The sequence below is a fragment of the Mycteria americana genome, chromosome 20 (assembly GCF_035582795.1).
Source record: "Mycteria americana isolate JAX WOST 10 ecotype Jacksonville Zoo and Gardens chromosome 20, USCA_MyAme_1.0, whole genome shotgun sequence".
Taxonomy (NCBI): domain Eukaryota; kingdom Metazoa; phylum Chordata; class Aves; order Ciconiiformes; family Ciconiidae; genus Mycteria; species Mycteria americana.
The window spans coordinates 5,845,146-5,858,605 of NC_134384.1; the positions used below are offsets into that span (position 1 = coordinate 5,845,146).

General features: G+C 53.9%; 1 protein-coding gene across 1 annotated transcript; it reads left to right on the forward strand.

The window, feature by feature from the left end:
- Positions 1-9,121: 9,121 nt before the first annotated feature.
- Positions 9,122-10,672, forward strand: KCNA10 (potassium voltage-gated channel subfamily A member 10). The gene has a single exon (XM_075521587.1). It carries the CDS (start codon positions 9,122-9,124, stop codon positions 10,670-10,672), a length of 1,551 nt encoding a protein of 516 aa, XP_075377702.1.
- The last annotated feature ends 2,788 nt before the right edge of the window (positions 10,673-13,460 follow it).

A 13,460-nucleotide genomic window follows, 5' to 3' on the forward strand; every position in this document is an offset into this window, starting at 1 on the left:
GGGTGAAGTGCTCCCGATTGCCGGGTGTGTGCTGCGAGTAACCCCGGCTTTGCCAGGAGCCAGAGGGTCCCGCTGGCATCATCTCAATCGCTTTAAGTCTTGATTACTTTTTGCTGCCGAGTCCAAATTCTAATGCCCTCACCTGGACGGGACGTGGGGTCACGGGCTGCCGTGATGTGCTTGAGAGCCCTGCCCTGATCTCTGCAGTGGCTCTGGCTCAGCACACGATGCCGCAAGCCCCGAGTGACACCGGGACCCCAAACCCTGCCACCGGCTCTTTTTAGCTGCTGTTGTTTCAAAAATCAGGATCAATGCAGGTATCCGTCTGACCCGATTAGCGGCTTCCTATTGCTTTCCATTTATACCATAGATCCATTTTTGGCTCTGGCCGACAACCTCCTAGCAGGAATTGCTGCCAGTGAAGACCTGGGGGGGGACGCAAAGTCATTTATTTGTCCCTAGGAGCAGACTGAGGTTACAGCACTGAGCTCTGGACGCTGGGTTGGAGGGGGGGGGGCTCTGCCTCTATCCCAGCACTTTTGGACAGACCGGGAAAGTTTCCCATTGATTCGGGATCAAATTGTCTTTATCCCGTTACAGCCACGGTGAGCGGGGAGGGTGAGAGCGGGGAGGGTGAGAGCGGGGAGGGAGGGTGGCTGCCTCCCCCCGCCCCATCCAGGCGCCCTGACGGAGCCGGGATGCTCGGGCGAAAGGGGTCACTCCACGCACCCACATTTTCTTGCATCTCTTTTGGTGCACCCTAATCAAAGCCCTTTAAAAGTGCTTTGTGTCCCTCTGTCCATCCCCCAGCCGCTTCCTAAAGCATGTCAAACACTTTGCAGCGGCAACCGCTTCGTGAATCCCAGCGGAGAGCGGACCGCCAGCCTCCAAAAAGCCCATTCGGCATCCCCAAAAGCCACCACAGCACCCTCATAGTTAAAAACCCATTTATATTTTTTCCTGAATTAGGCTAAAACCCCGACTCTGAGCACGGGGAAGATGAGGAGGGCTCAGCTGCAGCAAAGCCTGGCCCGGACCCAGGCTATCGCCGGCTCCCTTCGGCGAGCAGCCCGTGCCACCGCAGAGCTCATTTCGCCCCATCTGGCTTTGCCTGCTACCTGGGTGGTTCTGCGGCAGCTTTTATGGGGCACCGGGTGCGGGACCACGTCGGCTCCCTCCTAGCAGGGACTCGCCCTCGCTTGTTATTAAATTACATCCTGACCCGGTTAATCCATAGCTGATTAATTTTGGACTCTATGGCTGGGTATCAGGAAGGTTTCATCTGTCTCATGGCGTGTACTGTATGTACTGGGCTCTCTGTTAATCTGTTGGGGGTTTTTTTAATATATAAAAAAATATGGGTGGAAAAATCAGAATGAGGTCTGCAAACTGGGGAGGATGAAAGGGGTCAGCAGCGAGGGACCGCTCCGTCCCAGCACCAGGAATCCAGTTTGGGATCTTCCTCCTGTGCATCTTTTCCCGCAGGGCTCCTGCTTGGCTGCATAGCACATCACCGGCCCTGGGGAAACTGAGGCACGGAGATGGAAGTAGCCAGTAGGAGTCGGTGGCCGCTGGTTCGGGTTGATCATTTCTTCGCTGGTACGATTTGGGGGTTTAAATGTTGGGGCTCACCCTGCCCCTCCTTGCCTAAGACACACTTTAACCTCTCCCTTTAGACGCAGAGGTCTCGCGTGGAGGTCTCGGACCGGGCTGCCCCTGAGCTCTGAGCTCCTTTGGTGCCGTGGGGCAGGAGAAACCCTGGGCCCTCTCTGAGCCACTCTGTTATTTCACCATATTTGGGCCGCTTTTCCATTTCTCCTCTGTTCCTGCACCAAGGACTTGAAAGCTGAGGCAGCTTTTGCCAGATCCCTATCATCCCCTCGAAGGTTTGAATTAGTCTTTCCTATTTTTTTTATCATTCATAAACTCCCAGCGTCTCCCCTCCCGCTTATTCCCTCGCAGCTGCACACGTTTGCCTTGAATTTCAAGAGCTCGGTTTGCAAACGTCTCTCCCGAAGAGGGGGGTGAGCCGCAAACTTTTGCAGGATCTTCCCCCGCAGCCAAGCCAGGAGCTCCTCGGTTTTCTTGCCGGCATGGTTCCTGCCCCATTCCCAGCAGCAGCAGATGCCCCCTCCATCTCGCTAAGCCTCCAAGGATGCTCCGTGCCTGAGCCAGAGCTCAAATGCTCCCTTAATTAGCACCATCCCTCGTCTCATTACCCTCAGTGCCGGGGCAGCCTGTCCCGCTGGAGTCGGTCCATAAACCCAGCCCTAAATCGAGGGGGTTGAAGGGTTTGGGTTGTGCTTTTGCATATTGCAACCCTTGTGTGTCCCCCCGAATCCAGCCCTCCCTAACGCTAATTTTGCTAATTTAAGGGCACTTCCTGCAGCGCTGGGAAATAAGAAAAATTCACCCCAATATTTCAAACAACTGAGGTGTCGTGGAGCCAGCCCAGCTCCATCCGAGAGCCGCGTAGCTCAAATAGTAGTGCTGCACCCCAGCTAATTAGTTCTGCTAAGAAAGAGGAAAATTAGCAGGGGCTCATTACTGCAGTAAATTGCTCTGTGGACTGAAGCCTGTGCCTGGCGCAGAGCGGAGCCCAGCAGACGCGCTGCTTTGCAGAAGTCTCCGCGGGCGTGATTTTGCTTGAGAATTAGGGAAAAATCAAATTAAGGGTCATTGCCTCATTACACGGGAGCGGCAGTGGGGTCTGCAGGACCCCTCCTGCCATCTCCTCCTTGTTCCCGCCCTGCTCCAGTTCATCCCATGTCAGATCAGAGGGGAAACGGGTGTGATGAGCCGGTCGGTCCTCTGCCCCTTTCCCCACAGGGAAAATTAAGCTCCTTGTGCAAACACGGGTCCAAGCAGTAATTTGGGGACCTGCTGCAAAAAAAAAAAGCCCTTTACCAAGCAATCCCTCTTTGCAGCGGGGCAGGCTGCGGGGTGTGTTTCATCTCCCCTCCCACGGCCGAGCTGCGCGTGCCGAGCTGCCGGGCAGCGATCCCGTACCAGCACTTACTGGGTGCCTGCCCATCCCGGGTGCAGGACACCCTTGGGGGCCAAATTTGTCTGTGGGATAGATCCTGGCAGAGCTGGTGATGCCAGGAGCGCGGAGCAGAGGATTAGAGGGAAAGAAGTGCAGGAGGAGGACGGGGTGCCCGGGGCAGCCGGGCTTGGGGGGTATTTAAATCCTTAGGGCCAGAAGGGTGTTAAAGTCACCTTGGTTGAATGCAAAGGCAGAACTGTCCCGAGGGTATCCAGGGGGTAGCCGAAATCTCTGGAGATGAGCGAGTTGTGTAACCGTCCTGTTTCTTGGAGGCGATGATGTTATTCCGGGCATCTCCCCCCGTACCCGTACCTGTCTCCCCTGGACCATAACCCTGCTTTGATTTCAGGGCTGTTCCTGTTAACAGCCGGTTTTTGCTAGAGCTGACTTCTCAGCCCCAGCACAAGCCAGATCGTCGGCTCCTGCGGACGGTTTTCACGCTCCAGGTCTCCCTCTGCCACAGATGCTCTTTGTCCAGGTGCCGGCTTGACCCTGCTTAGTGCCAGGGAGATTTTTGGGGAAAAAAAACCCAAAAGAGGTCAGGTTTTGCCCACAAACACCATCACCCTGTGGTCAAAGCCCTCCTGAAGCCGGGTTTGGAGGCAAGATGGGCACAGGCTGCGGCTGAATTTAGGTGCCAGGAATATCAATTTAATGTCTTTTTGTTAGGAGATCCCCAGCTGCCTCAGATGGATCTAATAAGATCTAATAAGATCTCCATCTTATATCGCCTGGGGCGGGTCAATATAAGCGTTGTTGTCTATAGGGGTGCAGAAGGGGGGTATGTAAAATGATAACCCAACCCTGAAGGGCCTGATCAAAGGTCTGGATAATGTTGCGTCCTGTTCCCATCGCAGATGGCCAGAGATGAGTATGAGATGCTCCAAGGCAGTGGGACCCGGGCTCTCCTCCAGGACGGGGCGGTTTAACGTGCTCATTAACATCACGGGGGGAGAAATAGCTCAGAGGACAGAAAAGGATGCTGGAGGGAGGGAAATCGAGGTGACCGGGTCCCTCAAGAGCAAAGGAGCGTCACCGTGGAGGAATTCAGGCTGAAGCACGCGGGTAGAAACGTGCCACCCCCTCCTCTGCTTTCCCCAAATGCAGAGGCCTGGGAGGAGGTGGAGGAGGAAGAGGAGGAGGAGAGCGGGGAGGTCACCCGGGTGAAGGTAGAGGTGGGACCCAGCCCTGTGTGAGGCCACCCAACAGGGATGAAACCACCCCGGGGCACCCACGGTGAGGATGCCCGTGAGTGTAGCAAGCTCTGGGAAGGAAAGAAAGAAAAAATGGGGAAAGAAAAACAACCAAAAAATCCCAGTTATGTCAGTGAATCGAGCCAACCTGCCCGGTCCCATCCGCCCGGGGCATTGCTGGCTTTGTTACCGGAGGTTATAAGCCCAGCGGCGCTGGGGTCCGAGCCAGAGGCCGGCCGGCAGCCAGGCGTGAGGAAGGGGCACGTCCCCGCTCTCCCTCGTCCCCACCGATGCCCTCCACAGGGCTATGCCGGCCGTTCCTGCTGCCGCAACCCATCCCAGCCACCCCGAGGGGGGACGGAGATGTCCCACGCGGCGGCGGCACCGTGGCCGTCCCCTCCTGGGAAGGAACCCACGGCCACAGGCAAGAGGTAGGTGGGCCATGGGGGATGCTCCAACCCTTGGGCTTTCCTCTCGCCTCCTCTTTTTAATACCCTTATTATATATTAATAATAAAAAGAGCCCTATCGTCTGCTGTAAATCTCTCTCCCGGGGTCAGTGGTGCGCGGGTTCCTGTCCCCGCTCTCCGCCTCCCTCCTGGGGACCAGCTCGGACCTCGCCACGTCACGGACAAGACTTGTCCCCACTGGACCATCCGGAGCATTATTGGGGATTAAAGGTGGCATCCGCCAGAAGGGCACATCCTCTCCTGTCTCGCTCACCGACGAGCGGGTGGGGGCAGGCGGAGGGTGGCCGGCTTCCCCCTCCCCGGGCGAGCGGGGCATGGGGACAGGGTGTCCCCTGCACCCCACCAGCCCCCTTTCCCGATGGATCCCCAGCTCATTTTAGGGCTCCCAGGGCGATGGTGGGGCCGAGGCTCCGAACCGCGCTGCATCCTGCCGCCGTGCCTGCCAAAGCCCATCCCCGGTGCGCTGGGCTGCCAATTATACAGTGAACCAAATAGAGAAGAGCCTTTTAAATGACATTGCCTGCGTTATCCCAAAGGGACCTTTCAAGGGTATGGCTGGACTTTTTTTTTTTTTTTTTCCCTCCGCTTTCCCTACACATCCCTATGTGTGTTTAATAACTCTCTTCCCAGATGCAGAGAGCGTTGGTACTTCCATGCCCTGTGCGGGTAAGTCCCCGTAGGTGCCGGCGTGGGGGGCTACGGGAGGAATCGCCTCCTTTCTCATCCCAGCACAGGGGTGGTGGGGAGGGGATGGGGGGAGAGAGAGGCTCGGCATCTCTGATTTTCTGGAAAAAACCTTGGAAACGGCCGTTGTTCGCCCCAGGAGTGCGAGGGGTCGCTGGGGACGGAAGGACAACGGGTGGGAAGCAGAAGGGGATTGCAGACGGGGAGGTCTCGATGGTTGCGGAGGGGCTGGTGGAAACCACGGCCCCAATTTACTGGGATGCAATGGGCGAAACACAAACTCTCTCCCTCAGAATGACCTTTCTCTTTTGCCGTCTCTCTCCCTGGCTTGCTTTTTTTTTTATTGTTTTCCCCAGCCAGGGATTTCATCTGAAGGGTATTAGTTAATCAGATTCTGAGAAGCAGATGTTAGGTGATTTAGGAGGAAAAAATGAGGCAACTTTCTAGTTCAAGCCTTCGCTGGAGCCCGGAGCGTGTGTTGCAAAGCGAGCGGCTCCCTTCTCGCTTTGGGAGGATGCTTTGAGGCTTCGGGCAGCACCGTTTATTTTAGTCTAAATTAAAAATGAGATGGATGGGGGTGCTCTAGGCGTCTGGGGACAGGTGGGGCACCTATCTCTGGTGACAGGGACAGGCAAATGTCAGCAGGTTTTGGGGCTTTGAAGGCAAGAAAAGGAAAGTCAGAGCCCTGCATCCCTTGGGCAGCTGCCCCGAGGGCTTGACGGAGCTAAAAAGCACCTTTCCATGTCCCAGTGGGGAGGGTGAGCACAACTTTCCACTCTCAGTCGTGACCATGACGTGCAAATTGTCCCTTCACTGTGCCTCAGTTTCCCCATGAGGGACGATGCTGGGGGGGGGCTCAGTTCGACGTGCTCGGGGGCTCCAGAGCAAAGCCAGCTTTCAAGGTACCACGATTTCTTCTGTGACCAAAAGTCTCGGGTCGAAGCTGTCCTACCAAGCAAGGGCTGGGGAATTGTCTTGCCCGCGGTGCCAGCGTGCAGTATTAAGAGTTAAGCACGCTTAATGCTTAAAATACCGAGATGGTCTCACGGTGCTGACTTAGGATGCAATTTCACAGTCAGCTGTAGCTGCTCTAAGCTTTGCTCCGCTGGCGGGAGAGGCTCCCGGGCACGTGGGCCCCTCTGGGCTCTCCCACCAGCAGCGAGGTGCGGTGGGCGCGTGGTGGGTCAGGTCAGCTCACGCATCCGGCTGAGCACTAAACGCTCCCGCTCTCCCGATTCAAACGGATTTTCTTGATTTTCTTCTGATTTAAAAATAATCTCTGGAGTTTCGCGTAAAGAAAAAATAAGGACACAAAAAGGGAAAGACATGGGCTGGTTTTCCTTTTTTCTTTAATGCTTCTTTTTCCCTTGAAAGATCCAAAAGAGCTTTATTTGGGCTGGGCTTATCGCAGTATGCCTTCGCCCCTGCCTCCTGATGCTACACGGGCACTGAAGCGTGGGCTACCCGCGGCTCTCGGTTGCCGTCGCCCCGCAGAGCTTGTATTGCGCTTTCTGCAGCTCCCGTTGCTCCCATGCGACGTCTCGCTCTGCCCGCAACCGCTCGTCAACAGGGCCACCGAAACATCAAGCCTGAGCTGAATCCGGCCCCAGGGAGAGCCGCTGTGCCTGGGCACGCCTGAGCGGGACACGTGCCCGTGGCTGGGGCTGGAGAACTTGGCTCTGGAGTCATTGGGGCTCCTCAGCTTTGCAGCAGGTTGCTCTGAGGGGCAAAACCAAGCTGCTGCGGCCTCCTCCAGGCATCGTTTCTGCCCCGTTGCCCCGAATGCTCCTCTCTATGTGTTCCCAAGCGAGAAAATTGGCGCACAACCAGCCAGAAGCAGCTCTCCAGAGAGGGATGCTAAGAACAGCCATGCTCCATGGCTTTTTTTTAAGCAAAGAAAGAAACATGATTTTTAAGTGTCTTTGCCTTGGTTTATGATAAACTGTGGGGTTTGTCCCCAAATCCAGAATCTCATGACGCTGCTGAGGTTGATCCCTCATCTGGGATATAGATGCTGCCTCCCGGATGAAGTTTTGCTTTCAGGGTTGTAACGCCGAGAGCAGAAGAGGGAGGATTTGTAGCAAGCCGGGAGGTTAACATCTACTTCTGCACCAGATTTGGCTTTCTAGCTTGTCCTACCCAACTTCACCAGCAGTGCATGGGCATGGATAGATGAGGCTGCTTCTGGGGAACAGGGGAGGGAAAATCTCGGAGCCGCAAATGGCTTCAGTTAAATAGGGATGCCGAGGCACCGGGTGCAGCTCGGTCCCCATGGGCGGGATGGGTCCCTTTCCCAGCACCCGGTTGCGCGAAGCAAAGCCTGCGGTGGAGAGCATCCTCGCTGCAGGACCGGCCCCAGCGCCACTGCTGCTCGGCGCGGACGTGGCCTAAATTGCGTTGCTATTCTTGGCAGTTGAGGGCATTTGGGTTTTTTCGCTCCCTCTCTCTGAACTTCGCTGGGTAAGAAAGCCAGCGTGCCCTTGGTGATTAGTGGTCACGCGGAGCAGCTCTGCATGTCCTTCTGTGGTTTCTCGTGTCCGGAAAATATATCTGTGGGAGAAAGAGCTAGAGGGGAAATAAAGCAGGGGGGTTGAATTGACTTGGAAAATGCATTTTTAGGCAAATCTCCCTAGAACCATTCCCCGTTAACCTCTAGTTTCTGTTCGTGCTTCTCCCTGAGGCAGGACAGGTAATTTCCCAGCTCCGTACCTTGGCCTGGTCCCTGGGCTCCTCTTTGGCTTTGCCTCCGAGTGCAGTGCAGCAGCAGCAGCGCGCTGGGGAGATGTGCACCCAGGATTATTTTGGGGACACGGCGTCTGAGTGCCTGACAGAGACGGTCTGGGAAAAAATCCCCGCCGTGGCCTGAAAGATGCTCTCCAAGTGACCCGAGTGTTTAGTCCTCGTCTTCTTCCTATGGCTGGGAATATCAGGTCTACCATGAAGGAGGCTAGGCCTCCTGGAGAGCTCTGGAGGACGTCACCTCATCCACTACCCGCCCCAAAGTCTGGGTCAAGACAAGGGGTCCCAGCTCGTGCCCCTTTTCACGCAGAGCAAAGGAGTTCTCCAAGGCTGGTGGACTTGTCCTTCTCCTCCTGCCCTGCCTTCCTCCTGGGCTGCACTCCCCAAATCCCGGTGTGGCCCCTAGTTTGGGAATCGCTTTCTGAACACCACTTGACCCAGCTGCGACGTGCCCAGGACCTCCTGTGGTTTGACCCAATGCCTCTCGCAGCTGGAGCAAGGGCTGCTGCTAACCAGGACACCCAAGTTTAATACCTCCAAATCCTGCTTCAGACTCTGGACCCGCACCTGGAAATGTCTGAAACGAAATCCCAGCAGGGCTGGGATTGCTGGGGGAAGGCTGGGTGGGACACCTGGGTTCACCCCCATCCTCTGCTACTGCCTGACCTTTTATCCTTGGGAGCCGTAAATGGTATCGGGAGGTTTAATGACGATAATGAAGCCATGCCAAAAAGCTTGCAGGATCCGGAGATGAACGACTTGCTGGAAGTGTAAGGCTTTTGCCAGTCAATGAAATTAATGTTTGCAGTAAAAAACTACAGGGTTTTCTGACCTCAGGTCTGTTTTATTTTTTTCAGTGGAGCCAAGCAATACATATGCACAATTCAGCTCTCTCTCCCTGTCCGTTCACTTGCAGATCCTCATAGCGTGGGAAAGACGCAAGCTGCCGGCATCCGACCCGGGGATTTATGCTGCTAATCTGATTAGTGTATGATGGACGTGGCCAGTTGGAAGGAGATGGAGGTGGCACTAGTCAGTTTTGACAACACTGATCAGATCGTGGAGGATCCCTGTTATTCAAACGACCTCAGCCCCGCCGGCCAGTCACGGAAAGGCCATCCCAGCTGCGCCAACCTCCTCTCCAACTTGAGAATCCTCATCAACAGCGAAAACGCCAACAATGAGACCATTTTCTCCAGGTTCTCCGCCGAGTTCAGCGAGCACCTGGTGGGGGAAAGGGTGGGCATGGATGAGGGGGACCAACGAGTCATCATCAACATCGCTGGGCTGAGGTTTGAGACACGGCTCAAGACCCTCAACCAATTCCCTGAGACCTTGCTTGGGGACCCAGAAAAGAGGATGCGTTACTTCGACTCCATGAGGAATGAATATTTCTTCGATAGGAACAGGCCCAGTTTTGATGGGATCCTGTACTATTACCAGTCCGGTGGGAAAATACGGCGCCCAGCCAACGTCCCCATCGACGTCTTTGCTGATGAAATCACCTTCTATGAGCTGGGTGATGAAGCCATGGACCAGTTCAGGGAGGATGAAGGGTTCATCAAGGACCCTGAGACCCTCTTACCAACCAATGACTTTCATAGGCAATTCTGGCTGCTCTTCGAGTACCCCGAAAGCTCCAGTGCGGCCAGGGGCGTAGCTTTGGTCTCTGTCCTGGTCATTGTCATCTCTATCATCATCTTCTGCATGGAGACCCTGCCGGAGTTCAGGGAGGAAAGGGAGTTTAAGTCCACCCAGGAGCTTTCTAAGAACCTGACGGACACCTTGCTGGCCCACAGCACCTTCACGGACCCTTTCTTCGTCATAGAGACAGCCTGCATCATCTGGTTCTCCTTCGAGCTGTTCGTCCGGTTCATCGTGTGCCCCAGCAAGACCGAGTTCTTCAGGAACATCATGAACATTATCGACATTGTGTCCATCATCCCCTACTTTGTGACACTCACCACCGAGCTAATCCAGCAGAGCGAACTCAACGGGCAGCAGAACATGTCCTTGGCCATCTTGCGGATCATCCGGCTGGTCAGGGTCTTCCGCATCTTCAAGCTCTCCCGGCACTCCAAGGGGCTGCAGATCCTGGGGCAGACCCTCAAGGCCAGCATGCGGGAGCTGGGCTTGCTCATCTTCTTCCTCTTCATCGGCGTCATCCTCTTCTCCAGCGCAGTCTACTTCGCAGAAGTGGATGAGCCGCAGTCCCATTTCTCCAGCATCCCCGACGGCTTCTGGTGGGCCGTGGTCACGATGACAACCGTTGGCTATGGAGACATGTGTCCCACCACCTTGGGTGGAAAGATCGTGGGGACTCTGTGCGCCATCGCAGGGGTGTTGACCATTGCACTGCCCGTCCCCGTCATCGTCTCGAACTTCAACTATTTCTACCACAGGGAGACAGAGAACGAAGAGAAGCAAATTCTGCCTGGGGAGGTGGAGCGAATACTCACCAGCGTGGTGACGGGAAATGGCAGCATGGAGTCGCTCAATAAGACCAATGGGGGTTACCCTCGAGACAAGGCCAAAAAATGATGGTCGAGGCCATGACGGGACTAGGCGCTCTCAGGTGGGATTGGCTGGATAAGGTATAAAACATCTGCACGTTCTGATTTTTTTTTTAAACCAAATGTGCTGCTGCTTTTTTTTTGTTTTTTTTCTCCTAGACATTTTTCAATCTCTGATTTCCTGTGGCTGTTCAAATAAACACCATCTTTCTTATCTCTCTTCCCTGCCCATCAGTCTGGTTTTTATTATTTGGTGCTCATCTGCTTGACATTTAGCTTCTCTGTCCATGGCGTCAGAATGGAGTTTCCCATATACAGAGATTTCCCCCATTTACCAGAGGGGGAAAAAGGGCAAAATGACATGAAACGCTTTGCTCGGTGGCACCCAGCTGTCCAGGGATGAAGATGGGTCCAGCTCCCTGCTTTTCTTAATCCATTTTAAATAATCCCTCCCCAGCCACCACTCAGGATCTGGGGGTGGGGGTCTCAACAATTCCCAGATCTGGGACTGTAAAACAAGCCGGCAAAAAAAATTAAAAGAAATCTTTTTAGCTGGCTGAGTTCCCTGGTCTGCCTGCCTGAATAATTTTGCTGGCGCAGCAGGGTGGGTAGGGATGGATGGGACCAAGCCACTGTCAGGGGGATTAGGAGGAGAGGGATGGTGACCGGTCACGGTGGCATGGCCACCAAGAAGGGTCCAGGGCACCACGGCTCAACGCCCACTGGGGTTTCGGATGGAAAACTGAGCTCTGAGAGAGGGAAGGGGATTTCTCCTGCAACAAATGCTCGACTCAGGGGTTATCTGGCGTGCAAACGCCCTTGGGGACGAGCCACCCCGACCTTGCAGCTTTTATTGTCGCTTATGTCGCTGCAGATGAGGCACAGAGTGATGAGGGCTGGCGTTTCCCGACAGCTCGGCTTCCCAGTGTAAAAGGGCACTTCTGGTTTCCTAAAACATGCACATTTCCGTCGGCACTTTTGATGGGAGAAACCAGCAGCAGATCATTTTGCCGTTCTCTCTAATGCCAGCAGGTTTTCTTCCGACAAAAACATTTTGTTCCAACTTCACTGTTTCACTTGGCTTTTTGTGATGTTTCTGCCTACATTAAAATCACAGTTTCTCATGCAGTGTCTACACATCCGCTTTTATATCCCACATCTGTTATACTTGATGTCTCATCTCCTAAAGGTTCGACACGATCACTATGCAATGTGCCAGCATCTCTGGTTTGAAATTTCATTCAGAAAGGAGCCGTGAAAGATTTTTTTTTTTTTTTTTTTTTTTTTTAATTCCTGGTCTGATGGAAAATGTGAGTTTGGGTGTGCTGGGATTTTCCCTGCGGCAGAAATCCTGCATCCCACCAGCTCTGCTGCAGAGCTCGTGCTGGCTCTGGTCTGGGGGGTTGTTATTTTGGCTTTGGGATCTTTTTGTGGACTGTCTTTCTGCAATGAGGTCTTTCACACCCCGGGGAGATGGATCTGGGGCATGACCAGCACAGCTCCTTCAGGAGAGGTTTTTCTCTCTGGGACAAATCCCCCTTTTCGCCTGCTCTCCCTGATTTCTTCCCATCCCTCCACCATCGTCTTCCTCACCCCGTCTCTTGCAACCCCCAGACCATCCCAGACAGGAGGAGGAGCTGTGAGAGCTGTTTAATCTCCTTCCCACCGTGTTCAAGTTCTCATCATCTGTGGGGACGGAGGAGGAGGCACAGCTGGGCACAGCTGGAGGGCAGCACCCTGAGAATTCCCAGCTCCTCCCCATTCACCCCTCAATTCTCTCCAGCACTCTGCTACTTCACTATTTTTATTTCATAGCAGGTTCTTTCTCCTTTTCCTCTAGAAAGCTTGAACTTTTAACATTCTTTTATTTTTTTAGCGCTCCCCTCCCCAAAGCTGAAGCACTTTTGGTGTTTATTCCTTGGGAATTCACCACGAGAAACCCTGGTGAAAAGGTTTGGGGTGGGAAATATTCAGCCTGATCAGCTACGAGCACATCTTCACGGCTCCTGCTCCCTTAGCAAACAGGGACCGAAATGGTGCTGGGCTGGATGGGTGGGTGGGTGGGTGGATGGATGGGTGGATGGATGGATGGATGGATGGAAGGATGAACAACCTGATTCTTATTAACTTGTAAACTTTATTCTCAAATAAAAGAATAGATGCTTCAAAGTCTGACATGCAGAAAATATTGTTTATTTGGACTCAACTTTTTGTTCTTGGCTTTGAGCTGGTCCCCAGCTGGGAATCATGTGTGGGAGTTGAGACATGGGACATTATAGACCTGAAGGTCCAAGGACCTTCTAGACCTCCAGGTCTGTGAGCTGAGGACAAAATCTGCAGGGCTTTCCCCAGCACTCCGGCTTACACCATCCATTGCGGGAGGCCGGGTCCGAGGGGGACCCCAATTAATGCTACGAGGACGGGGTCACAGGCATTAAACCTCTCCACACACAATAACTTATTTCTGATTTATCCTAAAGTGAAGAGGAGGAAAACCAGGCTATGAATAGCCAGTGCCAACACTCAGCCAGCGCTTGATAAAAACCTGCCGGAAAACCCATTCTCCCGTACAATTTGCAGCTTAGTACCTTCCCAAATACAGGCTCAAAGCTCAACGAAATCCGCAAAAGGCTCTTATTAACTGTACTATTCTTGAGTCAAGCCTTAATGAGCCAATCTGTCATGTCCTTTAGCTGAATTCCCACTTGAAATTTGGTACTGCCACAGAAAAAGCTGAAAAGAAGACAAGAAACCTCTTTGCTTTATCAGAAAGATGTCCTGGCTGCTTTTTATCCCTGGACCAAATTGGAACTTGT

Coding starts and splice junctions, on each gene's coding strand:
- KCNA10 (XM_075521587.1), top strand. CDS start 9,122: ATGATGGACGTGGCCAGTTGGAAGGAGATGGAGGTGGCACTAGTCAGT.